This window comes from Rana temporaria, chromosome 4 (assembly GCF_905171775.1).
Source record: "Rana temporaria chromosome 4, aRanTem1.1, whole genome shotgun sequence".
Classification (NCBI taxonomy): Eukaryota; Metazoa; Chordata; class Amphibia; order Anura; family Ranidae; genus Rana; species Rana temporaria.
In genome coordinates, this window is record NC_053492.1 from 273,735,628 (window position 1) to 273,763,169 (window position 27,542).

General features: G+C 43.2%; 1 protein-coding gene across 2 annotated transcripts in view; it reads left to right on the forward strand.

Moving 5' to 3' along the window:
• The window catches only part of SLC35F1 (solute carrier family 35 member F1), a 454,222-nt gene that overhangs the window by 414,796 nt on the left and 11,884 nt on the right, over window positions 1-27,542 (forward strand). For both annotated transcript variants that reach the window (XM_040350310.1, XM_040350309.1), the window contains exons 6-7: window positions 19,717-19,769; window positions 21,654-21,808. In XM_040350310.1, coding sequence (XP_040206244.1) covers window positions 19,717-19,769; window positions 21,654-21,808 — 208 coding nt within the window. The remainder of the gene's footprint in view (window positions 1-19,716; window positions 19,770-21,653; window positions 21,809-27,542) is intronic.

The window sequence follows — 27,542 nt, forward strand, 5'->3', positions numbered from 1 at the left end:
GACACAGATCGGTCTCCTCTCCAGAGACAGCACCGCTGTCTCTGTGTGAGCCGGCAATGAGAGATGATCTCATATGTTTACATATGAGATCATCTCTCATTGGCCACACAGATCGCATCGCAAACGGCCACTCTGATTGGCTGTTCGTGGCGATCTGTAATTGGTTGTGTCCAAGGGACACGGCCAACACAGAGTTTCCCCACTGCGCGCTCTGGAGCGCGCGCGGGGAACGCCCAAAGGGGCAGACATCAATTGACGTCTAGTTGGATTTTGAGATCCGCGCTGTAGCCGTCATTCGACTATAGCGCGGGTCTCAGGAGGTTAAGAATCATGCAATATCTCCATGATTTAAAAAAAAAACTAAATCACTGAATTGAATAACCAGTTGAAGGAGCAACAGAACAACATCCTTAAATTTAAAGACCATCCAGATTTAAAAGGCTAGAAGATAACAAAAACAAGTGGAGATTCACAAAGAAACCAAAAACATAAAAAATTAACCCCACAGCCTCTCTCTGCAGCCGACTCTGATACATCAAGGGAGTCAGAGTGTTTTGAGACAGAAGATGGGAGTGAGAGACAAAGTGACTCGAGTGATGGCAGTAAAGAGGTCAGATATACCCCAAAAAGAGTAGAGGTAAAATAGGTCATTTCAGACCCCCCAAAGGTCTATGGGGGAATTTTTTAGCAACACCCACTCAACATCTGAGAGATCGAGATTGATGGGGATGCACGGGTACTAAGAGAGGGAGGAAGTGATAGATTCCTCAGACCAATTCACCACCCAGGACAGTGATTTGCAGATATTTAATCTCTCTGATATAACATTGACAGCTGATCACATTGCAGTGCTGAAGAGAGGACTATCTTTTGTGCCCTCTCAGGAATTCAACCTATTTGAGTGGGTAAAGGATGTGAATTTGTTTGCCAGGAAATTGGCCCTTAAGAAAGAACATAGGGACAAAACCACTCAGCCTTTGAGGTTAGACATCTCTGAGGATATTGAAGCCCTCAAAATTCTTGAATCACTCCAAAGTGAAAGGGACTGGGGACAGTGTGGAGGTATGTGGACCCTTCTCCAATTTTAAAGTGACCACACTCTACATTTTCCCCAGGGTAGTCATAATCGACTGTTTGTCAAATTGTTTGAAAGAGACTTGAATGCCTTGTGGGAGAAAAGACAGAGAAGAGGTAAATCATTCAATCTATCATATGCTGAGTGGAAAGCCCTGGAAGAGTTGCTTATTACCAAAGAATTGATGATTAAATCAGCAGATAAAAGGAGGGAATATTGTTATAATGGATAGATAATTCTATGTTAAAATGAGGAGAACTATGACGTATTAGATAGAGATCCAATGTATAGATACTAGAATGATCTGAGCGTAATACTTGAGAGGTATTTAACAAAGAATACTTTACAAGGATGACTGCTCATTCATTACAAACAACCATCCTACAATCAGGATACATAAGGACAGAGAAAAACCCCCAGGCGCCCTACAGTTTCAGGGAATCAAAATCTTACTGAAGGTGCCAGCAGATATGTTGACTATATGCTTTGTCCATATGTCCATAGTCTCTACTCACATATTGAGGATACACAAGACTTAGTTAATAAACTTTCAGACATTTCTCTGGAGGAGGATGTTTGGCTGGCAAGCCTTGATGTGGAGGCGCTCTATAGTAACATCAGACATAACTTGGGGTTTAAAGTATGTAAATACTTCCTTAATGATAGGGGTATACTCTTTCAGAAACACACAGATTTTGTTCTTCAGCTTCTACATTTTGTAAAGGAACACAATTTCTTTCTTTTTGATGGCAAAATTTACAGACAGTGTAAAGGCACTGCAATGGGTTCACCCTGTGCACCAACATATGCAAATCTGTTCCTTGGGTGGTGGGAGCATACCATCGTGTTCACAGAAGAGCTAGAACAATTTAAAGCGGAGGTTCACCCATACCTTACACATTTTCCCCTTCGCTTCATGCTCGTTTTGTCTAGGGGAATCGGCTATTTGTTTTAAAATATGATTCGTACTTACCCGTTTACGAGATGCATCTTCTTCGCCGCTTCCGGGTATGGGCTGCGGGACTGGGCGTTCCTTCTTGATTGACAGTCTTCCGAGAGGCTTCCGACGGTCGCATCCATCGCGTCACGATTTTCCGAAAGAAGCCGAACGTCGGTGTGCAGGCGCAGTATAGAGCCGCACCGACGTTCGGCTTCTTTCGGCTACGAGTGACGCGATGGATGCGACCGTCGGAAGCCTCTCGGAAGACTGTCAATCAAGAAGGAACGCCCGCTCCCGAAGACCCATACCCGGAAGCGACGGAAGAAGATGCATCTCGAAAACGGGTAAGTATGGATCATATTTTAAAACAAATAGCCGATTCCCCTAGACACAACGAGCAGGAATCTAAGGGGAAAATAGAAAAAAAAAAGGAATTGGGTGAACTCCCGCTTTAATGTACACATTTTGCTATGGGTATGCTTCATTGATGATATTTTTATCTTTTTGCAGGACCAAAGGGAGAGATTTGAGGAATTTGTAGCACGTCTAAATAATAATGATATTGGTATATTTTTCACCAGTGAGATTAAGTATAACAGCATCAATTGCCTGGATCTTAAGATTGGGAGAGATGTGGATGGTACTGTTAATACAACCATCTACTATCTCCACCAATAATTTGCTACATTGAGAGGGGCAACAGCCTACATCCCTTAAAAAAGGCATTGCCACTGGGCAATTTATGAGATCTAAAAGAAACCGCTCTACTAATGCAGCCTTTCAATTGGTGGAAAGGTTCAGTAGACAAGGTTATAATCTCAATTAATTTAGAAAGTCATATGAAAAGGTGAGCACTGTCCAAAGGGACACTTTACTTAGACAAAAACAGAACAAGACTGATGATGATGCAGGCATGCGTATTATAGGGACATACTCAAATCAAATCTGGTGAAATTTTTAATGCGATTAAAAAATATTGGGACGTGCTACACAATGACCTACAGTTCATTGATGGAACCATGAATGCCACTGTACTGTGACATACTGAAGCAGAGAATGATCCCCTCCCTTTGGAGACTGGGCCGCAGGGCAGTATTCCAACATGATAACGACTCCAAACACACCTCCAAGGTGACCACTGTCTTGCTAAAGAAGCTGAGAGTAAGGCTAGGTTCACACTGCTGTCAATTTAAACACAAAACAAAAATCACTGCTTTAGAATACATTAAAAGAGATAAGCAAGATATGCAAAATGTACAAATTATGATCTGTTCATTGTGGTGGCTTGTTGACAACAGCTTTATGAAGATACTGGAGAGCGAATCTAGTTATTGAAGTAATATGTTTATTATGTGGTCATTTTGACAAACTGCCAGACTGTATTGATTAGCGTGTTAAAGTGACAGCTAGTTACAAGACTAAAAGGTATTTTTCTGACAGGAACTAAAGCCTTGATGGATAGACTGCTTTATTAAATATGGTTTCATTCATTCAGCTCTGTCACTTATCTCCATTAGCATGCAGAATAATGATGTATTAATGATTGATATGGAAAATGCCTTCTAAGTTGATGGTAGTGATCTCTTCCGTTCTTTCCCGTCTTATTGTTTGCATTGTACATTTCCACTTTTACAAATATAGATTATAAGGTATGTGCAGCCTAAAAAAAAAAAAGCCAATTGTACATGTTAGAAGTATAAAGAATTGAGTCTGATATAGATGTTATTTTGGTGAACCTCTGCTTTAATTATCAAGCTATCACATGTTCCCAACACATCTGCAAAATAAAATAAACATGTAAAAGGAGAAGTACAAGCAAAGCTCATATGGCTGTACTTCTCCTGTGGATTACTGGAGTGCAGAGAAGCCACTGAGAGCCTGAGCCGGCCGCTCCCACCCCCTCCACAGCCCAGGGCTCCAGTGGAGGAGCAGAAATTGTATTCTATGTGCTTTTGCAGTGAATGACTTTGATTCTGTGTGGAAAAACCTCAATCACCACACATAGGGGGATATTTAAAGGAGAAGTACAGTCAACAGCTCCTTTGACTGTACTTTTCCTGTGGAGTGCAGTCTGTTCTGATCCTTTTTCAGCAGATGTCATTCAGTGTCAGCTGACATCACAGAGCCGGTCCAGGCTAGGGAAAAATTGCAACGTAATGGTCGGGATCTGCCCACATGCCTGGGCTGCCACTTGGCTCAGCCTCTCAGCCAGCCACTAAGAGGCTATCCAGTAGCTCCCACCCCTCTACAGTTACCAGCTCTCTGCTCAGAATTGTGAGAAATTAGTGATTGTCAGTGTTTGATTGCCTGGTTCTCAGTCCTAGAGGCGGCGGGCAACAAGGTAAATATGATTGTAAGCATAGGCGTGCGCAAGGGGTACACCCTAATCCTGGGGTTGGCAACCTGTCAATCGCAATCCATCTGTCAATTGCAGGCAGATGACAGGTAACCTGGACAGGAGGGGCGGCAGGGTTGGTATTTAGTAGAACCGATCTGTAATTTCTTCCTGCAGCAGCTGAAAGTAGGCTTCTCCTTCTCTCCCTTGCACCAACATTAAGCTGTCACAAGAGAAAAATGCAGGGGATCAGTACCAATATGTGCCACCCCTCCTGTCCTCATTCCTCCTCTTTCTGCTGCCCAGGTCCCCCCTGTGTGCTCCCTTGCACCCCTCTTCCCCAATTATTTCAGGATAGAGAGAGGGGAAAAGGATGGTCAATATGTCACACATGCATATGTGTTGGAGTTTTGAGGTGCACACCCTAATGCAACAGGCTGCGCACACCAATGATTGTAAGATTTAACAATAAACCCATATTGCTTATTTAATAAAACTGGAACACTCAGAATCTGGTGCAGCTGTGCATGGTAGCCAATCACCTTCTAACTTCAGCTTGTTCAGTTAGCCTTCCACAATAAACCCCGGAAGTTGATTGGTTTCTGTGCAGAGCTGCATCAGATTTTGCACTCTACAGTTTTAGTAAAATCAATCCCAGTAGTGTTTACGGGCTCTAAAACTAATGAACGAATGCTCGTTAATTCACACAGAACAACTGTATGTGCAGTTTCACTGGACAAATAGCTATGCAATTTTTATTTTATTTTTTTAAAGCCTCAATTTCTGGAGGTGGTGCATGTTGGGTTTGCATATCACGCTCCCACTGCAAGTAAAGTAGGTAAATGTATGAACTAATCATTGATTTTAGGAGCTGCTCATTTTAAAATAATATCTTGCTTTAGATTGACAATTGAAAGGTTAGAGAGATAGGGCATGTTATCATTTCATCCAGACTTTAGAATGAGATCAGTCTGTATGTGGTATCATATATACCTTTCCTTTCATCCAATTGTACAAGGTCTCTGGCTGCCAGACGATTGTCGACTACCATTCATTTCTCTCAAGTTATATTTTCAATTTACATTTTATCTTTTGTATAAAAATGTAGTCTGCAGGAAATGAAAACTTTCTCATGACTCAAATAAAATAGAGGGAAACTCTAGATTCAAGGTTGAATATCAAATTAGAACACAGCACTCACACAAAAATGAATGGACTTCTATGCTCTGTATTTTCTTTAATACTACTTCCATGGCTGCAATATTATTTTGAGTGGACACTAATTACGGCAGGCTGTGTAAAATAGTTAAAGCAGTTTTAAACCCAAAAGCAAACATTTATCGTATTGCAACTTAAAGCGGAGTTCACCCCAAAAGTGGAACTTCTGCTTAGCTGATTCTCTCCCCCCCCCCGCCTCCAGTGCCACATTTGGCACCTTTCGGGGGGGAAGCAGGTACCTGTTTTGTACAGGTACCCTGTCCCCACTTCTGGGAGGCCGCGCCGCAGCGAAGTACGTCAGCAGCTCGGCCCCCCTTCTCCTACCTCCCCTTTTGCCAGGCCAGTGAGAAAGTGCAGCGCGCTTCGAGCATGCACATAGGGCTGCGGCCGTGAAGCCTACTGCCGGGTTCCCTTACCAGCAATGGCGGCGGAAGCACCCGACCAGCTGATGTAAACATTGGCTGCGGTGCTGACATCACTGTTATCCAGGATAGGTACGTGTCCTAAAATTAAATGTCAGCCACTACAGTGTGTGTGTGTGTGTGTAGCAGCTGACTTAATTTTTAAAGGGGCAGAGCGGAACCCCTCTTTAACTAACTGCTTCAGCCCTGGAAGATTTTACCCCCTTCCTGACCAGATCACTTTTTACAATTTTGCACTGCGGCGCTTTTACTGACAATTGCGCGGTCGTTCGACCCTGTACCCAGAACAAAATTTGAGCCCTTTTTCCCCCATAAATAGAGCTTTCTTTTGGTGGTATGTGATCACCTCTGCTTTTGCGCTATAAACAAAAAAGAGAGCAAATTTTTTTTCAAAAAACAATAGGTTTTAAGTATTGCTATAATAAATATCCCCAAAAAAAAAAGAATTTCTTCATAAGTTTAGGCCAATATATATTCTTCTACATATTTTTGGTAAACAAAAATCACAATAAGCGTAATTGATTGGTTGCGCAAAAGTTATTGCATCTACAAACTATGGGAAAGATTTATGGCATTTTTATTATTTAGTTTTTCTACTAGTAATAGTGGTGATCTGCGATTTTTAGCGGTATTGCAACGGACACATCGGACACTTTTGACACATTTTTGGGACCAGTGACATTTATACAGCGATCAGTGCTATAAAAATGCACCGATTACTGTGTAAATGGCACTGCTAGGGAAGGGATTAACACTAGGGGGCGATCAACGGGTTAATTGTGTGTTCCCTCACTGTGTTCTAACTGTATGGAGATAGGATTGAGTAGGAGAGGGAACATTTTGCTGTTCCTAAATAGTAGCAACAAACGTCATGTCTCCTATCCTCCGACAGCATAGGGATTTGTGTTTACACACACAAATCGTCGTGCTGGCGCTCGTGACTGCCGGCCATGCGCATTGGGTCTTCTGCTGTGCAACGGTCACGGGCAAGCCCTCTGACAGCTCTTAAAGGAACCCCGTACCGTTTGGGCCGAACACTCCTGAACAGAAAAAAAGTTCTGACCTGAACAGAAAACACTATTATAGTCTATGGGACACTAACTTGAAAAATCAAAAGTCCCCATTTTGAAGGCTTATATTATGCAAGTAATTATCCATACAAAAAATGTATGGGGGCCTGGATACTGCCCTAGGGTACATGTATCAATGCAAACATAAAAAAAAAAAAAATATTACAGGAGTAGCGATTTTAATGATGCTTAACCACTTTACTACTGTCCCATAGTCATTTGACGTCCACAGAGGGGATCTCCCATCCTGGGTGGACGTCATATGACGTCCTGGGCTTTGTGCAGTGATATCTGATTGATGCCTGCAGCTAGAGGCATCATTCAGATATCATTCTTTCGTGCCGGCGATTCTGCGCACGATAAGAATGATCATAGTGGCGGTTCCGCCGCTTGATCATTCTTATAGGCAGCGGGAGGGGACATCCCCCCCCTCCCGCCACAATCCGGTGCTTCCTCGGGCTCTCCCGTGCCATCGGGGGCCTGGAGAAAGAATCGCCTGGCGCAGGCTAGGAAGCATAGAGATGACTGGTGACCAGATGGCCCGGGCGCGATGTGATAACGTCACGCCCGGGTACCCGGAAGTAAACAAAGCTGCGATTGCGGCTAGTAAGCATGAGATCGGAGAATTTTTTTTCACGATCTCATGCTTTCCAGCCTGGAGGAGAGATGCGGGATCTTATTGACCCCGCATCTCTCCATAAAGAGGACCTGTCACACACATTTCCTATTACAAGGGATGTTTACATTCCTTGTAATAGGAATAAAAGTGTAAAAGAAAAAAAAAATGTAAAAAGAACAAAAAAAAAAAAAACACCCCTGTCTCCGGTAGCTCGCGCGCAGAAGCGAACGCACACGCAAGTCCTGCCCACATATGTAAACGCCGTTCAAACCACATATGTGAGGTATTGCCGCGTGGGTTAGAGTGCCAGCAACAATTCTCGCACTAGACCTCCTCTGTAAATCTAAACTGGTAACTTGTAAAAAATGTCAAAGCGTCGCCTTTGGAGATTTTGAAGTACCAAAGTTTGGCGCCATTCCATGAGTGTGCGCAATTTTAAAGCGTGACATGTTAGGTATCTATTTACTCGGCGTAACATAATCTTTCATAATTTAAAAAAAATTGGACTAACTTTACTGTTTTGTTATTTTTTAATTCATGAAACCATTTAAAAAAAAAAAAAAAGGCGTTTGAAAAATTATTGCGCAAATACCTTGCAAGATAAAACATTGCAATGACCGTTGTTTTATTCCCTAGGGTGTCTGCTAAAAAAAACCATATATAATGTTTGGGGGTTCTGCGTAATTTTCTAGCAAAAGAATGATGATTTGTACATGTAGGAGAGAAGTGCCAGAATAGGTCCGGTATTGAGGTGGGTATAAAAGCCCGGTATTGAAGGGGTTAAAGTGCAACAATAAAAATTAAAAACTCCTTTAAATTTAGTGCCTGGGGGATCCCTTAGTTTGAATGTAAAGTAGTACATATGTACCATAGAATCTACTGCAGCAATTTTTTTTTTTTTTATAATGAAATTACATTTAAATTGCTGGAAATACAATACCATTGCCGGCAATAGGAAGAAAGAAAAAAGTAAAATAGTTCTCATACATGCATTAGATCTGTGTATTTAGCCATTTGACTGGAGTTCAGCTTTAAAGGTGCATACAATCAGATCTATGGAATTCTGGGAGTTCAGCCTCTGTTTACATGCTAAAAAAAGATGAACATCCATTTCTAACATAATCTAAAATAACATCTCAGGAGTACTGCTGCAATTAATATCTTACTGATCGAAAAGCACTTTCAGAAAGTGAATTTTCATGTTCTACATCTAGCTGCAAGTGAATGTTCTTCAATAAATGATAGCATATGGTTACAGGGTTCAGGAGTTCTATTCCATCTACCGATTTTATAATGTAAAACTATGGAGCAATATATTGATGCCAATGATGAGCTGGGGTTAATACAATTTTCTAACTTCATGTGCGTTATTATGCTATTTGACTGTTCACACTGTTGCCTTGTGGCAACATGACTGGAAACCCTTCCTAACTTTTTTTTTAAGTACACTTCACTTATGTCCCTATACAGCAGCGCTAGGCTGTGTTACAGTGTGAATGGGATACACAAAAAACAATTGCTTTCTTTGTGTCCTTGCGGTGACAGGCATTTTACAAATGCAATAAAATGCATGACACTGCACTATGTGTGAATTCACCCAAAAAGTCAGCTGGTCTAATTTCACCAGTGTTTCTAAAGGGGAACAGCATTTGCCTCATACTCCTGAACAGCCATAGGCTCTTTCAATACCCTAAGAGCGTGTAGTCCACACTTTGTATCATGGGCTCACCGTTGACAAATTATATTTATACTGGTCCATGGCAAACACCAAACTTGCGGTTTCTGTTTGGGCACATGTGAGGCTTACCTAGGTGGTGAAATCTCCTCCAGCCACAGAATTCGGTTTCTCTTTTAAGCAATGCCCTTTCTTGACTCACACTGCAGAGACACTGCTTACAAAGGGCAAGATTCTCAAAAGAATTACGCCGGCGTATCTATTGATACGCTGGCGTAATCTTAAATTCCCCGCGTCGTATCTTTGTTTTGTATCTACAAAACAAGATACAACGGCATCTGGGATCGATCCGACAGGCGCACGTCTTAGTACACTGTCGGAACGTAGATGCATTTTTTCCACCGGCCGCTAGGTGGCGTTTCCGTCGAATTCTGCATCGAGTATGCAAATTAGCTAGTTACGGCGATCCACGAACGTACGTCCGGCGGCGCATTTTTTTACGTCGTTTGCGTTCGCCTTTTTCCGGCGTATAGTTACCCCTGCTATTATGAGGCGTACTCAATGTTAAGTATGGCCGTCGTTCCCACGTCGAATTTTGAATTTTTTACGTCGTTTGCGTAAGTCGTTTGCGAATACGGCTGTACGTCATTTACGTTCACGTCAAATCCAATACGTCCTTGCGACGTAATTTGGAGCAATGCACACTGGGATATTTTACAGACGGCACATGCGCCGTTCAAAAAAAATGTAAAAAACGCGGGGTCAAGTCAAAAATAAATAAAACACGCCCCCAACATCCCCATTTGAATTACGCGGCCTTACGCCGCAACACATACGTTATGCTGCCGTAAATAAGGGAGTAAGTTCTTTCTGAATACAGAACTTGCGCCCAAAGTTACAGCGGCGTAACGCATCGGGGATACGTTACGCCAGCAGAAAGATCCGCTGATCTTTCTGAATCTGGCCCAAAGTCCATAGCAGCCTGCACAAAATCATGCACTGTCACTTTAGGGCTGCTCTTACTTTACCTCTTGCAGGTAATACAACATCTGCGACACACAATTTGCAGTGTCAATGTCTCTTTTTTTGAGAGTGTGAATAGTTTATCACTGAAGAACCTTTTCCAAAGGAATCAGCCGACTTCACTTCTTACCTGCACCGGAGAATCAAGTTTGGGAATCTAGCTTTAAACGTGGAGCTTTAACAACTCAGTACATTCACCAACTTGCATTTTAGAATTTTGTGCCAACTTTTGTTTAAAATATTTTACAGAAGGGAGGAGCTCTTGCAGGGGTTCTCAGCCCATCACAACATAAATGCAGCCTCCTGGCTATTGAGTTGCCCAACAAGACAGTGTGGCACCCACTTCTCATCAGTGGTCTGGTCAAAATGACTCTTTATAGTCTAAACAAGCTCCTTGTGTCCACACACACTGCTACTGCAGCAGTTCATTTCACTCAGGCATCGGTGTGGTCAATGCAGGCCAAAACAGACTCTGCAAACATATACTCTGCCCCTATACATCACGGCTGTCTCTGGGCAGGGAGGGGCCCTGACTAAATTAACTGACTGCCCTTTGTTGGACAACAACCACAATCAACCTTAGACTTGGTCTGGGACTCTGTGCATGCTAAACCAAGCTTAATCTGCCTTCTTCCAAAATCATAGAGCCCTAGCCTGTTACAGTGGGCAATTGGCAAAAGATGCCTTTACTGGGCCGATGCCAGCTTTGAAAAAAAGAGATTTTTAATACAGCTTACCTGTAAAATCTTTTTCTTGGAGTACATCACGGGACATAGAGCGGCATTCATTACTATATGGGTTATATGGAGTACCTTCAGGTGATAGACACTGGCAATCTCAAACAGGAAATGCCCCTCCCTATATAACCCCCTCCCATAGGAGGAGTACCTCAGTTTTGTAGCAAGCAGTATGCCTCCCAAAATGGTCCTCAAAAAGAGGGGTGGGAGCTCTGTGTCCCGTGATGTACTCCAAGAAAAAGATTTTACAGGTAAGCTGTATTAAAAATCTCTTTTTCTTTATCGTTACATCACGGGACACAGAGCGGCATTCATTACTATATGGGATGTCCCAAAGCAATGCTTACAATGAGGGGAGGGAGAACATCTCCAAGACAAAAGGATTTAATTTAGAGGTATACTCAAATCATAATAAATCCAACTTAGTTGAGAAAAATAATCTTAAATTTTAAATTTAACTCAAAAAAAAGAGGAGCCCCCGGAATCCGAGGGTCTCAAACTGCAGCCTGCAGCACTGCCTGCCCGAAGGCAGTATCAGTATTCCTTCTTACGTCCAACTTGTAGAATTTTGTAAATGTGTGGACAGAAGACCAGGTTGCCGCCTTGCAAACTTGAGCCATAGAGATCTGGTGGTGTGCTGCCCAGGAGGCGCCCATGGCCCTAGTAGAATGAGCCTTTAATGATACTGGAGGAGGCAACCCTTTCAAGCCGTAGGCCTGAGTGATTAATTGCTTAATCCACCTAGAAATGGTGGATTTTGCAGCTGCCTGCCCCTTCTTGGGCCCATCCGGTAGAATGAACAGCACATCTGTTTTCCGGATCTTCTTTGTAGCTTTAAGATAGGCCTTCATGGCCCTGACAATATCCAAGGTATGCAGCAACCCTTCCTTTCTGGAAGTAGGTTTAGGGAAGAAGGATGGTAATACCAAATCCTGGTTTAGATGAAAACTGGATATAACCTTCGGTAGGAAGGAAGGATGAGGGCGGAGAACGACCCTGTCCTTATGAAAAATAAGATATGGTTCCTTACAGGATAAGGCCGCCAGTTCCGAAACTCTTCTTGCGGAAACTATGGCAACCAAAAATACTAACTTCCTTGTCAGTAAAACCAAAGGAATTTCAGCCAACGGCTCAAACGGTTGCTTCTGTAAACTTGACAGAACAAGATTTAAATCCCACGGACAAAGCGGGGATGTAACTGGAGGTTTAATACGTAAGACCCCTTGAAGGAAGGTCTTAACCAGCGAGTGGGTGGCCAGCGGCCGCTGAAACCACACTGACAGGGCAGAAATCTGTCCTTTGATTGTGCTTAAATGCCAATCCTTTATCCACTCCTAGCTGGAGAAAACTTAAAACTCTATCGATGGTGAACTTGCGAGGAAGCCATAGCTTGGACTCACACCAGCCTACATAGGCCTTCCAGACCCTGTGATAAATCACCCTAGAGACCGGTTTCCTGGCTCTGATTAGGGTAGAGATTACTTTCTGAGACAGACCTCTACCCCTGAGAATCAAGGATTCAGCTTCCAGGCCGTCAAATTTAGATGCCGTAAGGCAGGGTGGAGGATCGGACCTTGCGATAGCAGGTCTGGCCTTAGAGGCAGAGTCCAAGGGTCTCCCACTACCATCCTTAGGATTAGTGAGTACCATGCCCTTCTGGGCCATGCTGGAGCTACCAGGATAACTGGTATGTGCTCCACCCGGATCCTGCGCAGCAGGCGGGGTAGTAACTGGAGCGGGGGAAACGCATAAAGAAGTTTGAACTGATGCCAAGGGCAAACCAGCGCATCGGTTCCGCAGGCCATCGGATCCCTTGAGCGGGACATGAACCTGTCTAGTTTCTTGTTGAGTCTCGATGCCGGCACTCCCCATTTTTGGCAGAGTGCTTGAAAGACTTGTGGATGCAGAGACCATTCCCCCGGCCATAGAGTCTGGCGGCTTAAGAAGTCCGCCTGAAAGTTGTCCACTCCTGGAATGAATATTGCCGATATGCAGGGCACATGAGCCTCTGCCCATAGGAGAATCAAGCTCACCTCTCTCTGAGCGGCTTGACTCCTGGTTCCCCCTTGGTGATTTATGTATGCCACGGCCGTGGCATTGTCTGATTGAATTCTCACCGGGAACCCCTGCAATTTTGACGTCCAAGCCCTGAGGGCTAGTCGAGCAGCTCTGAGCTCCAAGATGTTGATGGGCAACTGCTTCTCTGGCTTTGCCCTAAGTACCTTGGCGAGTGCAACCATCCAAAATTGCTCCCCAGCCCGTCAGGCTGGCGTCTGTGGTCACTATCTTCCAAGCCACTGGGCTGAAAGACTTCCCCTTCAGTAGATTCTGGGGGTCTAACCACCAACACAGACCTTGTCGGACTCTTGATGAGAGCGGCAACGGGATATCCAAGGCCTGTGGCCTTCTGCTCCATGCTGACAGGATGGCTGCCTGTAGGATGCGAGTGTGGCTCTGGGCGTATGGTACCGCCTCGAATGTGGCCACCATCTTGCCTAGTAACCTCATACATAGGCGAATAGTTGGTTCTTTCTTGCTTAGAACCAGTAGGATTAATTCCTTGATGGCTTTGACCTTCCTCAGAGGTAGGAACACTCTTTGTTGTTCTGTGTCTAATCTCATGCCGAGATATTCCAACTGCCTTGTGGGCAGGAAAGCTGACTTTTCTCGATTTAGGACCCAGCCGAACCTCTCGAGGTATTGGACCGTGAGGGCCACTGCTCGCTCCAAGCCGGGAGACGAGTGGTCTATGACTAGGAGGTCGTCCAGGTATGCTAGGATCGTGACCCCTTGGATCCTTAGCTTTGAACACCCGGGGGGCCGTAGCCAACCCGAAGGGAAGCGCCACGAATTGGAAATGACGCGAAGCCACCATAAAGCGTAGGTATCTTTGATGTGGCTGATAAATTGGAACATGAAGGTAGGCATCCTTTATGTCTATGGACGCCATGAAGTCGTCCTTTTGGAGTGTGGCAGCTGCTGACCGCACGGATTCCATCCGAAATGAGCGGACCTTTAGGTATGCATTTACCATCTTTAGGTCCAAAATTGGCCTGACATCTCCATTGGACTTTGGGATGATGAATAGGTTGGAGTAGAAACCCAGCCCCTGTTCCAGGACTGGTACCTCTACTATTACCTCCTAGGAAAGTAGATGATCTAATGCCGATCTTAATGCGGCTCCCTTCTCCGGATCGTTTGGAATCCTTGACTCCTGGAAATGAGGAGGAGGAAACCTTAGGAAATCTAATTTGTAGCCTGTGGCCACGGAAGACCGTACCCACTCGTCGGGAATGCTGGCTTCCCAAATCTCTGAAAAGAGTCGCAGCCTTCCCCCCACCTTCGTGGGTGGGGGCGCCCCTTCATAAGGTTGGCTTGGGGGCTGGTTTTGCTGGTTTGCGAAACCACTGCTTTCTGCCTCTAGCAGCCTGTCCTTGTGACTTGCTGTTGAAGCCGAAGTTTGCTTTTGCAGGAGGCCGTCGATACTGCTTGGCATTAGAGGGCCCCTGCCCAGGGGAATACTGTCGTTTAAACGCAGGCCCCTGATACTTCTTCTTAGTTGGCAAGAGAGTACTCTTGCCGTTTTGAAATGGTCTGAATGTATTTATCTAGGTCTTCTCCGAAGAGTCGTCCTTCATGGAAGGGGAACCCTACCAGGAGCTTCTTGCATGGGGGCTCAGCCTCCCAGCTTTTTTACCATGAGAGTCTTCTCATATGGATAAGGGATAACGATAAACGTGACGCTTGCTGGATAGAATCCCTGATTGTGTCTACCGTAAAACATATGGCCTTAGGGACATCCGAAAATTCTTCTGCCTGCTGGGCAGGAATAAGTTTAAGCATCTGCTTAAATTGATCCGATAATGCTTGAGCGACCCCAATCGCAGCCACAGCTGGCTGTACTACTGCCCCTGCAGTAGTGAAGGAGTTCTTAAGTAGTGCTTCCAAGCGCTTATCAACTGGATCCTTGAACACCTGTATGTTTTCTACAGGGCATGTTAACGATTTGTTAACACATGAGATGGCTGCGTCCACTGCAGGAGTAGCCCATTTTTTGGAAAATTTATCTTCCATAGGATATAGGACAGAGAATCTTTTAGGTGGTAAGAAGATCTTATCTGGCTTGTTCCAATCTTGGAACAAAACTCCCTCTAATAGAGGATGGATCGGAAACACAGCATTGCTTTGAGGCGCCCTCAGTGAGCCCAAAGCTGAAACCGTCGATACCTGGAGATCTGGTACTGGCAAGTTGAATGCCTTATGGACCAAGTCCGACAATCCTTGAATCCACCAGCTCTCCCTCAGGGAGACTGCCCCAGACTCCTCTGTATCCGGATCTTCGATCCCTGAACCTACTTGGTCCTTGTCCAAGAGGTCGTCCAATTCCCCTGAGGAAAGGACCTCCTCTTCTGAGGGTCCGCGCTCGGGCGACGGAGATCTATTCCGCTTACTGCCCCGCATAGCTGCGGCTATCATTTTTCCCATGCTTTTCTGCATCTCTTTTAAAGAGGTGAGTAATACCTCCTCCGTGACCATCTTAGGGTTGGACTGACCCGCGTCAGCTCCAGCCCCAGATCCCGATGGCCCCAAGGCTCCCTGTGGGGAAAGCAGCGGCATAGCTTTGTCCGAGACCTCAGACTCTCTGGGGGAATCCCCACCTCTTGTACCCTCTGACCCGGATGCCATGGTACAATACCGAGGTACACCTGCTAGCTTATTGGTACCTGGGACTATAAATAGTTAAATGCCCAAACACCTGTTTGGGGGATAAAAAATGCTTCCTCTCCCCCAGATGACACTTTTTTTTTTTTTTTTTCAATCTAGGAAAGAAAAAACATTCTGTCCCCCTGAGTAGTATTGCAAGAAAAACTATGAGATGGAAAAGAAACAGCCTATTCCTAGGCTTGAAAACAGTCTTCTGAAGACTGCAATATTCTTTCTGGCCACTGTGTGTCCTCGGCGCCCCGTGCTGCCGCTCTGGTCTTTCCTCCCCCAAACAAGGAAGGGCCGCCCCTTCCTTAAGCCACTGACCCGCCCTTCCCCCCCAGCAATCTCAAACAGGAAATGCCCCTCCCGACAGGGGGGGGGGTTGGGGGAAGGGACCTCTCAGCTCCAGCAAACTGCAGCCTGCAGCCTGGAACCACGAGGAGGTCAGCGTTTTGCCTGCTTTGCAGGCTCTGAGGAGGAAGACTGAATGGAGCATCGCCTGGAGGCTTGCAGGTAAGCACAGCTCTCTGACACACACATATACTTTTATATCACACAGGCCCCACTCAATGCTTTTCCAACACTACAAGGGAGGTCACATCTTATGGGGAATAATACATATAGAGCCATCCTATCTTTATGATATGTGACTAGTTTGCCAGATGCAGTGCATAACTTTAGGCATGTCCCCTGTGACCCCCCAGAAAAAACCTGCTAAGAACCAAGTTCCGCAAGTTTTCCCCTCACTTACCTGCTCCATGCCGCAGGACTTTGCCAAGCAAGAGGCCCAATCTTCCCCCATCTCGGTGGGGATGTCTAGACCTTCAGGCCCTGGGTTCCTATGAAGGATCCACTGTCCTGGGCCCATATAGCACCCTGGCAACAGAAAACATTAGGCACCCAAAGGTTTTCTAAGTTCTGGGCCCAGGGTCCAGCTCTCTAAAAAGAAAAGCATTATGGGCTATACCCCAAGGGTTTGGGGTCCGGTTACTGACCACTTTAGCGCTGAGGCTTTTTTGGACAGAACCGGTTAGCTCACCTAATCCCAAGGATGCGGAGGCAAGCTAAACCATGACTAACACCTAAGACACTGGCGTAAAAACTGAGGTACTCCTCCTATGGGAGGGGGTTATATAGGGAGGGGCATTTCCTGTTTGAGATTGCCAGTGTCTATCACCTGAAGGTACTCCATATAACCCATATAGTAATGAATGCCGCTCTGTGTCCCGTGATGTAACGATAAAGAAATGAGATTTAACCATTAAACATTCCATGTTTTATTATTTTTTATGAGCACATGTGGGCACTGATTAAGGCTTATAAGTAGTACTGAACCATTAAGGGTTCAACATTATACTACATAATCGTAGCTGTCCAACAGGAGAACTAAATTTAAGTTAAGGTATTGTGTGGGGTCAGGAGAGACTATTACCTGAAAGATATCTAAAGGAGAAAGCCACCAGTATCTGCTGGGCACATCCTGGCGAAGGATAAACGACTGAATTCAGGGCATAATGACTGATTTGGTCCAGTTTATACTAAAACTGAGAAAAATCTCTGAATCTATTAATTAGGAACATCAGGACCTGCAAGGAACCAGCAGTATCTCTAAAGTACAGCAGGGTGTCATCCATATATAAGAATATTTTCTCTTCTGTTTTACCTCTGCAAAACCCTACAATTTCATTAGATCTACAGGTCATAATGGTCAGGGGTTCCACTGCCAGGGCAAACAGCAGGGGCAACAGAGGGCACCCCTGCAATGTGCCCCTCCATAGATGGAAGGCTACTGAGAGATTGTTACTTATACAGAGTTGAGCCCTGGGGGGCGGCATTAGGACAGTGGGGAAAATAATTGTATTTGATCCCCTGCAGAATTTGTAAGTTTGCCCATTTACAAAGAAATTAGGGGGTTTTAATTTCTATCCTAGGTGTATTTTAAATGATAGAGACAAAAGAATATCAACCAAAATTCCAGAAAAAAAAAACACATGATACAAATGTTAAAAATTGAGTTGCAGTTGAGTGAGTAAAATAAGTATTTGATCCCCTACCAACCAACAATAATTCTGGCTCCCACAGAATGGCTACAATATGTGCTCATGTGGTACACAGATTAGTCCTGTCAATTTAAGAAGGTGCTCCTAGCGACAACTCATTATGTGTATAAAATATACCTGTCCATAGAATCTTTCTTTCATTCAAACCTCATCATCATGGGCAAGACCGAAGACCTGCACAAGGCTGGAATGGACTACAAGACCATCAGCAAGAAGCTTGGTGAGAAAGAGACAACTGTTTGAGCGATTATTCGCGAATGGAAGAAATGCCATGAATCTCCCTCGGTCTGGAGCTCCATTCAAGAGATTGCCTCATGGGGTAATGATGATTAGAAGAATAAGAAAAGTGAGGGATTGAACCATAACTACACGGTAGGAGCTTGTGAATGATCTCAAGGCAGTTGGGACCAAAGTCACCAAACAAACCATTGGTAACATAATACGCTGCCATGGATTAAAATCCTGCAGTGCCCGCAAGATCCCCCTCCTCAGGAAGGCACATGTACAGGCCCATCTGAAGTCAAAAAATTTAGCACTTTGGCATTAACTCGACTTGCTGTGTTTGGAGGAAGAAAATTGCTGACTATGACCCCAACAACACCATCCCTACACAGGCACAGAGGTACAGGCCGGCTTTGCCGCATTGAGGGGCCAAATATTGTAAAATCATGGACGAGAACCTCCCCTCCGCCAGTACACTGAAGATGGGTCGTAGATGGGTCTTCCAGCATGACAATGACCCAAAACATACAACCAAGGCAACAAAGGAGTGGTTCAAGAAGAAGCACATTAAAATCATGGAGTGGCCTAGCCAGTCTCCAGATCTTAATCCTATAAATAATTTATGGAGGGAGCTGAAACTTTGAGTTGTCAAGCAACAGCCAAGAAGCCTTAAAGAGTAAGTTCACCTTTACAGAAAAATCTATATAGGTAAACTTACACAAGACCCCCCCCCCCCCCCCAGACCTGCAGTGTGGCGATCTCTAGTTCTAATCCCTGCATTAACCGCCTCACGGCTCCGGGGCTTAGAAATCCCCTCGGCATTCATGCGTCTTTTATCTCCGATGAGAGGACAGGCTGCATGGGTCCTGATTGGTCAGCGCCACTCATGTAACGGTGTCGACCAATTAGAATACTCCTAAACATCCCTCCTGACTGGGGAAGGTTTAGGAGATTAAGCTCAGGCTAAGCCCCAGATTGTTCCCTCACTAAACTGCAACTCAATTTATAACATTTGTATCATGTGTTTTTTCAGGATTTTTGGTCTCTATCATTTAAAATGCACCTATGATAAAAATGATAGACCCTTCATTTCTTTGCAAGTGGGCAAACTTACAAAATCTGCAGGGGGATCAAATAATAAATTTTCCCTACTGTATATCCACCCAATTCATAAATCTATCCCTTAGACCAAATCTGGATCGCTCTTCCTAGAGGTAAGGCCACTCAAATCTGGGCAACCTCCAAGGAGAGAATGGCCATACCCCCCAGGTTGTTCACTGATATTTGCATATATATATTACATACATTTAATCAGACAAGGCATGTGTAAGATGACATTGATCTCCTTATCATAAAATACCATTTTCTTTAGTACAAGTGGTTTTATGGTCTAAAGCACCAAGAATATTACCTCTTTGCAACACCACAAGCCAAGCTCCTTTAAATGTATGTCTCTTAGTGTGCTCCTGACATTTTGTCCCCTTATCAAAATGTCTCCAGTTCCAGTGTACCAGTAAAATAATGGACATTCCTTCTTTCTATTCTGTTTGATGTGCCCTATTTTAAATTGAGTTGTTGTAACATGTCTATAAAAACAATATATTCTCTTTCAGAGCAATAATGGAACACAAGGAGTTGTTAAGGGTACCTTGGGACTGGCAAGTAGGTAAGGCATTTCAATTTTGTCATTATAATGCCTAGCTAAACAATGAGCAGAGTCCCTGCCATTTATCAGAGCTGGAGCTGCTTCATAAAATTTCCTAAATGAGCTCTCCACCTACTGGCTTATATAACATTTACTGCACTATTATCATAGACAGAGAACTGCACCAGGAGGAGACCCGTGTGCAGAAATTAAAATCACACAGGATGACACTTTCTTTCCTCTAGCGGCAACCACAAGAATACAGAGACTATTAACAGCAATGACCATAAAAACACAAATACTTCACTGTATAATACTCGTAAAATAAAATTGCCTAGAGCAAACTATGCATAAAACACACAAATTAGATATCAGTAAATTGTCTCCACAAGCATATATCCAAGTCTGCCTAAGCTACTACTTAATAGAGCAAGAATTTTAATTTGTTTCCTTAAACTAGTCTGTATAATGGCAGGAAATAAATCACATTGAAATTCATAGATCTTTTTCACTCCTTAAATTACAATGTTGTTTATATGTGCGCATATACAATATCTCAACAAAATGCATGCAAAATAAGATCTTGTATTAATCCCTGGTTCACATTGATGCTACTTTGAAATCGCGCTACTTCACTTGAAGTAGCGCGATTTCAAAGTAGCAAGGTCAGCGTGATTTCAGGTACTACTTGATAGACATCTCTGGGCTTCATGCACAGATGTCTATAGAAATCGCACCTGAAATCTGCAAAAGTAGTGCAGGAACTACTTTTGAAAATCAGTGCGGCACCACAAAATCGATGTCGCACCGATTGGAACAGTGCCATTGCCCCCAATAGGCTGTGACTTGTCATGCGATTTAATCTCACAAATCGCTCCAATGTGAACCTAGGCGTATATGTATTTATATGTGTCTAGACTGGGATTTAAAGTATAAATCACCAGCTTTGCAGCCATTTTAATGACAGCGCAGCATATTTAGGAGCAAAAACAGCTGTACTGGGCATATTAAATGATGCTGCCCTTTTGAACAGGCTCTAAGCTTTTTTCCACAAACATGGTATATGATTATTACTACAACTACAATAAAACTCAACTCTGGGATATTTTTTTTCTTATCTTTACATTTAAACGAGCCCTAATGGCACCGCTGCCAAATGCAACTAAGGGCTCATTTACAAGTGCAGCAGGAACTGCTGCGCCTCTGAAAAGTGATCCCAGTGTATTTTTCAGTCGGTGAGAAGGCGATATGTTGCCTTCTCACCACCTGATTTAAACCCACAACTGCTGTGTGTCAGGTGGTGAAACTGGGCCCATTGATCTTTGACTTCTGCCATGTTATTCAGGTTCCTTAAGGTTGCCTACCCCTGCTATTGAGCATCTGTGGGGCATCCTCAAACAGAAGGTGGAGGAGCGCAAGGTCTCTAACATCCACCAGCTCCGTGATGTCGTCATGGAGGAGTGGAAGAGGACTCTCTGCCTTGACCCTCTGGTGAACGCCATGCCCAAGAGGGTCAAGGCAGTGCTGGAAAATAATGGTGGCCACACAAAATATTGACACTTTGGACATTTTCACTTAGGGGTGTACTCACTTTTGATGCCCAGCGGTTTAGACATTAATGGCTGTGTGTTGAGTTATTTTGAGGGGACAGCAAATTTACACTGTTATACAAGCTGTACACTCACTACTTTACATTGTGTTAAAGTGTCATTTCTTCAGTGTTGTCACATGAAAAGATATAATAAAATATGTACAAAAATGTACGGATGCCTTATACATGGTAATATTTTGGATATATTTCCTTTGTTCTTAATAAAAAACCTTGTATGAGAAAAATAAATACATTGGAAATAAATGACAATAATAAAATAATTGAAAATGGTATTCCTCCTATTTATTTCACAGGACTCCTCTATGTGGGATTCACAGCCTGCATGTTTGGCCTGTATAGTTTCATGCCTTTTGTTATAAAGAAAACCAGTGCTACTGCAATCAACCTCTCCGTGTTAACAGCAGAACTCTACACATTTTTCTGTGGCCTCTTCTTATTCCATTATAAGGTGGGTGCAAGCACTACTTTTTTTTTTTTAATCATATATTTTTTCTTGAGAAAATATTTATAACTTACAACTAAGCAAAAACATAAAAAAAAAAAAAACACAAACAAACCTAAAAAAAAAAAAAAGGGAAAAAAACACACTGCTATCGGAAATTATTCATGCAGTTTCCAGATTAAATTGAACAAGCCTTGTAGTTCTTCATATCAATAAATTATATAGTTCTCTAGTTACGCAGACAGATTGGAGTCCAGCCGTCTAAACCAAATTTTCCGAAATTTGTTTATATGCTTATATGCCAATTCCTCCCTTAAGTTATAATTGATCGCAACGATCCACTGAGCGATTCTTGGTAGGGTTTTTTATATCCATTTCTTTAATATGAGTTTGTGGGCTATATGCATAGTCCGCAACCACAAGTCATGCATTTCGAATGGGAATATAACCTGGTATGATCACTAATAAAGCTATTTTTGGATCAAAACAGACATGTGTAGAGCATAAAGTATTTAAGATATAAAATATGTTCTCCCAATATCAATGCAATTTAGGACATAGACTGTGTGTGAAAATAGCAATAGACTTAGATACAAAGCAATATGATTTTCATTTATTTAATAAATTATATATAAAAGAAAACGCACTGAGGTGTGGTTAAATTATTTGTACAGTCAAGGATCCCTTTTGCTGACTTTCATCAATCAAGATTGATGACCTCTATACATAAATAAAGAGTATTGTTTAAAGGAAAAAAAAAAAAAAAGGATTGATGACCTCAAGTACATATTGCACTCCTGACATAAGGCTAAAGAACATTTGGGCATTGCAATTTTTTACACATTATGGGTAACAAGTGATATTCTTTCTGAACCAATCCCAACTAGTAAAAAAAAGTTCCCTTTATTTCAGTTCCTAGCTCATTATTGAGAAAACTCGATTTTGTAATAATATGTCTCTTGGAGTTAATTTAGGGATACAGGAAACAGTTATTCAGATTGAATTGCTTTATGCTATTACCTTCAGGAAAAATTAAACACTGGCAAACAAGAAAGCCATGGCTAGCCAGGTATAATGCCGTTTTGTAGAATAGCTTTCTTACGGTCTTATGAGTAGATCACAAACAGAGGGCTGGGACGTGTGTCCTTTAATGAACTGCAAGAAACATACAGTATACTGTACAGTAAGCACAAAAATCCTGTTTTTTAACTGGACACTACAGGATACAGGCTCTTTTAACTTATGACCGTGCGTTACATGCGGTCTGTCAACTTCCGGTGAAAACACTGGCAAACAACGTTGTTAGGACAGCCCATATAACCCTTTCCTCTCCCAGCAATCCTTGTTTTTGTCATGAGGTGACAACCTTTCTTTATGGAGAGCAGATTCTGGCTTGTAATTTCTGGAAGATTGAAGACTACGCTTGGGTCTTCACATGTAGAAATGCTTTTCCCTATGGCTGCATCAACTTCACTAGGACATTATTATTGCATCTAAAAAGCGGAAGTCCGCCAATTTTTTAAAGTCAGCAGCTACAAATACTGCAGCTGCTGACTTTTAAAATAAGGACACTTACCTGTCCAGTGCGCCCGCGATGTCGGCACCCGAAGCCGATCTCTGCCTCGGCTCTCAGATGATGCTGCCGCCATTTTCAGTAAGGGAATCAGGATGTGAAACCTTGCGGCTTCACTTCCTGGTTCTCTACTGCGCATACGCAACGCCACTGGTCCCTGCTGTCTTCTGGGACCTGTGTGTCTCCCAGAAGACAGCGGGGGGGAGGACGTGGTGTAGACTCCAGCAAATAATGCAGGGATCTATGCCCGGAAATGGGTGCAAATACCTGTCTTAGACAGGTATCTGCTCCCCCTCCCCCTTGAAAGGTGCCAAATGTGACACCAGAGGGGGGGGAATCCGGACAGCGGAGGTTCCCTTTTTGTGTGGACCCCCGCTTTAAAAGGGTCAGTCATCCCTTGGCAGCACTTTGGGGGAACTTTACCTGAACCCTGCCATATGAGCCCAGAGTCAGCAAACAGTTACCACTGCATAACTGTAGCAAACTCCTCTCTGAATAAGGCAGAGGAGGGATCCATACATGACGGAGCTAAAGAAGACTCCAAGGTGTGTATTGATTCAAGCAGGGGGGCAATTATCTCAGTCAAGTCAATTTCCTGAGGAGGAACACTGTAAGCCACCCAGAACTGTTAGTGGAGCATTAGCTGGAGAGACTTGATCCAGCTGGACGGTTCCTTTTGTGCATTGGATTAGTTGCACTTTTTTTTTTTTTTTTTTTTTTTTTTTACCAGAGGCAACTTATTTAGTCACAAACAAGCTGCTGATAGCAGAGATTCAAGACTGGTGGTGACCAGGTTACTCTAGGCAACAGAAAGAACCAACCAAGGTGGAACCAAATGTCTTTTCAAATAGGAGAACTGGCAGGAAGTAGCTACCCCAAGCAGAAAAGGCAGGAACAGAGCAGAGAGTACTTGCATGCACCCCTCCAGTTAGTGACACAGCATGTTAACCCTTTTCTATAGAAAGCAGTATGTAACCTAAACCATAAAAGAAAGGAAATTAAAGTGTATGTAAATCCTAAACAATGAACTTCTTCACGTTCAGATTGCTTAAAAATACAATCAATAGTGTGTTATATCCATTTCATAAGTGCAAATTCCCATTTGCTGTGTAATGGTATCTCGGGTAGTATAATCAGCCCTGCCCAGTTCACCACAGAACACCAACTCCCCTTCCATTTTCCTGTCTTAGGGCGACAACATTGCGCCTCTAAAGGAAGCAATGAATGAGTGTTGTCAGCCAAAGATAAGATGGTGTGTGCTACTGCTACTGGCCAGTTTACCAGGTGAAAATAAAGCCCAAAAACAACCAAACAAACCCATAAAACTAAAGTGACCACCACATCTAAGAACAGATATGCTGAAATATACTGAATTTCTGTTCTTGGGATTACATACACTTTAACGTGATTGTGAAGTCTGTTTTGTTTCTGTAAAAATAACTAACAAAATGCAGTGGTTTTGCACAGAGAATCCCGGATTCTCCTCTTTATGTGTGCCTTTTCTGTGCTCCTGGACCCTCCCTCATATTGAGTGCCCCCATAGCAAGCAGCTTGCTATGGGGGCACCCAACCTGAGCTGCAGCTCCCTGTGTCTATTCAGACATGAAGCTGTGGTTTGGCCCTGCTCTGTCTGTCTCCTGATTGGCTAATTGACTTTGACAGCAGCGGAAGCCTTTAGTGTGTCTCAGACAATTAGGAGGGAATGGCAGAGACACTCGTGGACATCACTGGACAGAGAGGGGGCTCAGGTAAATATTAGGGGGCTGAGGGTGGCTGCTGCACACAGAAGGCTTTTTTATCTTAATGCATAGAATACATTAAGATAAAAAAACCTTCTGACTTTACAACTCCTTTAAGAAAAAAAACATAACCAAATGCAGAAAGCTATAAAATAGTAATGGAAACGTTGGTAAATGTACCTATTGCATTATATTAATATAAAAAAATAATGAGCACAGTCTCAAAACCACCTACTGCGCATAAGTGATATACAGGCATACCCCGCTTTAAGTACACTCACTTTACATACACTCGCGAGTAAGGACATACCCGCAAGTGTATGTAAAGTGCCTTACAAGTACTGTACAGACATTTTGCAGCCACAGTAGAAGGAGCTGAAGCTCCGAGAGCATAGCCCGCCCTGTTCCAGTGTGCCCCTAACACCCCCACTACAGCCCCTGGGACAACAACTACAGCTTCTGACACCCCCACTACAGCCCCTGATCCCCCACTACACCCTAGAAGTGAAAAAATGTATTGTTTCACTTTAAGTACATTTTCGTTTTACATTCATGCTCTGGTCCCATTGTGTACTTAAAAGTGGGGTATGCCTGTACGCTAAACAAGAAATATATGTACCTAGTGATGTGTTATCCACAATAATAAAGTGCAAATGCAAAGTAAGTGCCAAACAAAACTGCTCCAAACAAGAGTGAAAAATAGCCAAAACAAAACAGTGGTAAGTCCAATCTAGTCAATACAATCAATAAAACTCTTCAAATTCTTCCATCCATGAATATCAATGCTTCAACTGTAGATCTTCCTGCTATATGGGCTCACAGAGCGCTTACCTCAATACATAAGTATTGTAGCTTTAAATGATGATACAGCAGCTTCCTGAGCAGACAGTGACATCCGTGTCTCCAGATACTGTCAGATGATTAGGAGGTCTTCAGGAAGATGGAGGCTAACAGTGGGGACAGATATTCATCAAACAGATATGACAAGAAAGAAAAAGGCTCCCATGGTGAAGTAAGCAAGTGCTAAGTGATTTAATAAAAATATATATGCTTACACTGCATAAAAACGTCAAACAGGGATAAAAACGGCATACACGGACGGACAGACGTCACTTCCGGTCACGTGTGTACTTCCTAACGCGTGTCGTCACGTCACATGACTTCATCAGAGGATTCTTTCTTGTCATATATGCTTGATGAATATCTGTCCCCACTGTGAGCCTCCACCTTTCTGAAGACCTCCTAATCATCTGACAGTATCTGGAGACACGGATGTCACAGTCTGCTCAGGAAGCTGCTGTATCATCATTTAAAGCTACAATACTTATGTATTGAGGTAAGCGCTCTGTGAGCCCATATAGCAGGAAGATCTACAGTTTAAGCATTGATATTCATGGATGGAAGCATTTGAGATTTTTTTTGATTGTATTCACTAGATTGAACTTACCACTGTTTTGTTTTGGCTATTTTTCACTGTTTACACATAGCAATACCTGGCACTTACTTTGCATTTGCACATTATTATTGTGGATAACACATCACTAGGTACATATATTTCTTGTTTAGCGTATATCCCTTATGCGCAGTAGGTGGTTTTGAGACTGCGCTCATCATTTTTTTTATGTTATTTCTGATTTAGTGATTTGTACACTTTTAGATTTGAGCAGCAATTTCACACTCTTTTTATACCACTTCTTCCCTTATTGTAGTTTCCTTTAATTTATTGGGCTAGCGCAGAAGATTTTTCTATAATCACCACTATTGCATTATATCACCTCACAGACACTACCTTGTGGTATTTGGGTTGTTAATGTACATTGAGGCAGCCCATTCATTTTGGGTTTCTGCCAATACCGGACGGAAGAACAAAAAACAAACTGGCACCTTTAACGCAGCACACAACAATGGTATGTGCATCGTGGTGCACTACAGTGCAGATCCATTAGCACATTCTACACTGTGTATTGGGCTTCCAGTCTATATGATTGTTACTGCAAAGAACGTTGTGTGTTCCTGTGTATTGTGTATAAGTGTGAAGCGGGCCTTAGGGCCCTCAAATTTAGCACTTAACTGCAAAAGTTAAATTTTGCTTATGAAAAAACAGCGGCTTTGGCTGTAAGCATGCTAAAGGAAGCATTATTTTCTTCGAACAATTTGTAGGTACAAACAAGGTCCCCAATTCAGTGATAACAGCACTTATGCTCATTGCTGAGCTGTAAGCTCTCAGTTTATTACTGCATTATCCTCTTCTCCTTTGAAGACACTGGTGAACAAACAAAGGAAAGGAACATAATATAAATAGCTGCTTCGGAGCAAAATATCCACATATAATAGGTAATACAAGTTAATATTTAAAAGACAGAGGAGTAGTTGATGGTTTGGATTGAAAACGTAAAGCCTATTCATGTATAACTGGTATGCCTGCTGA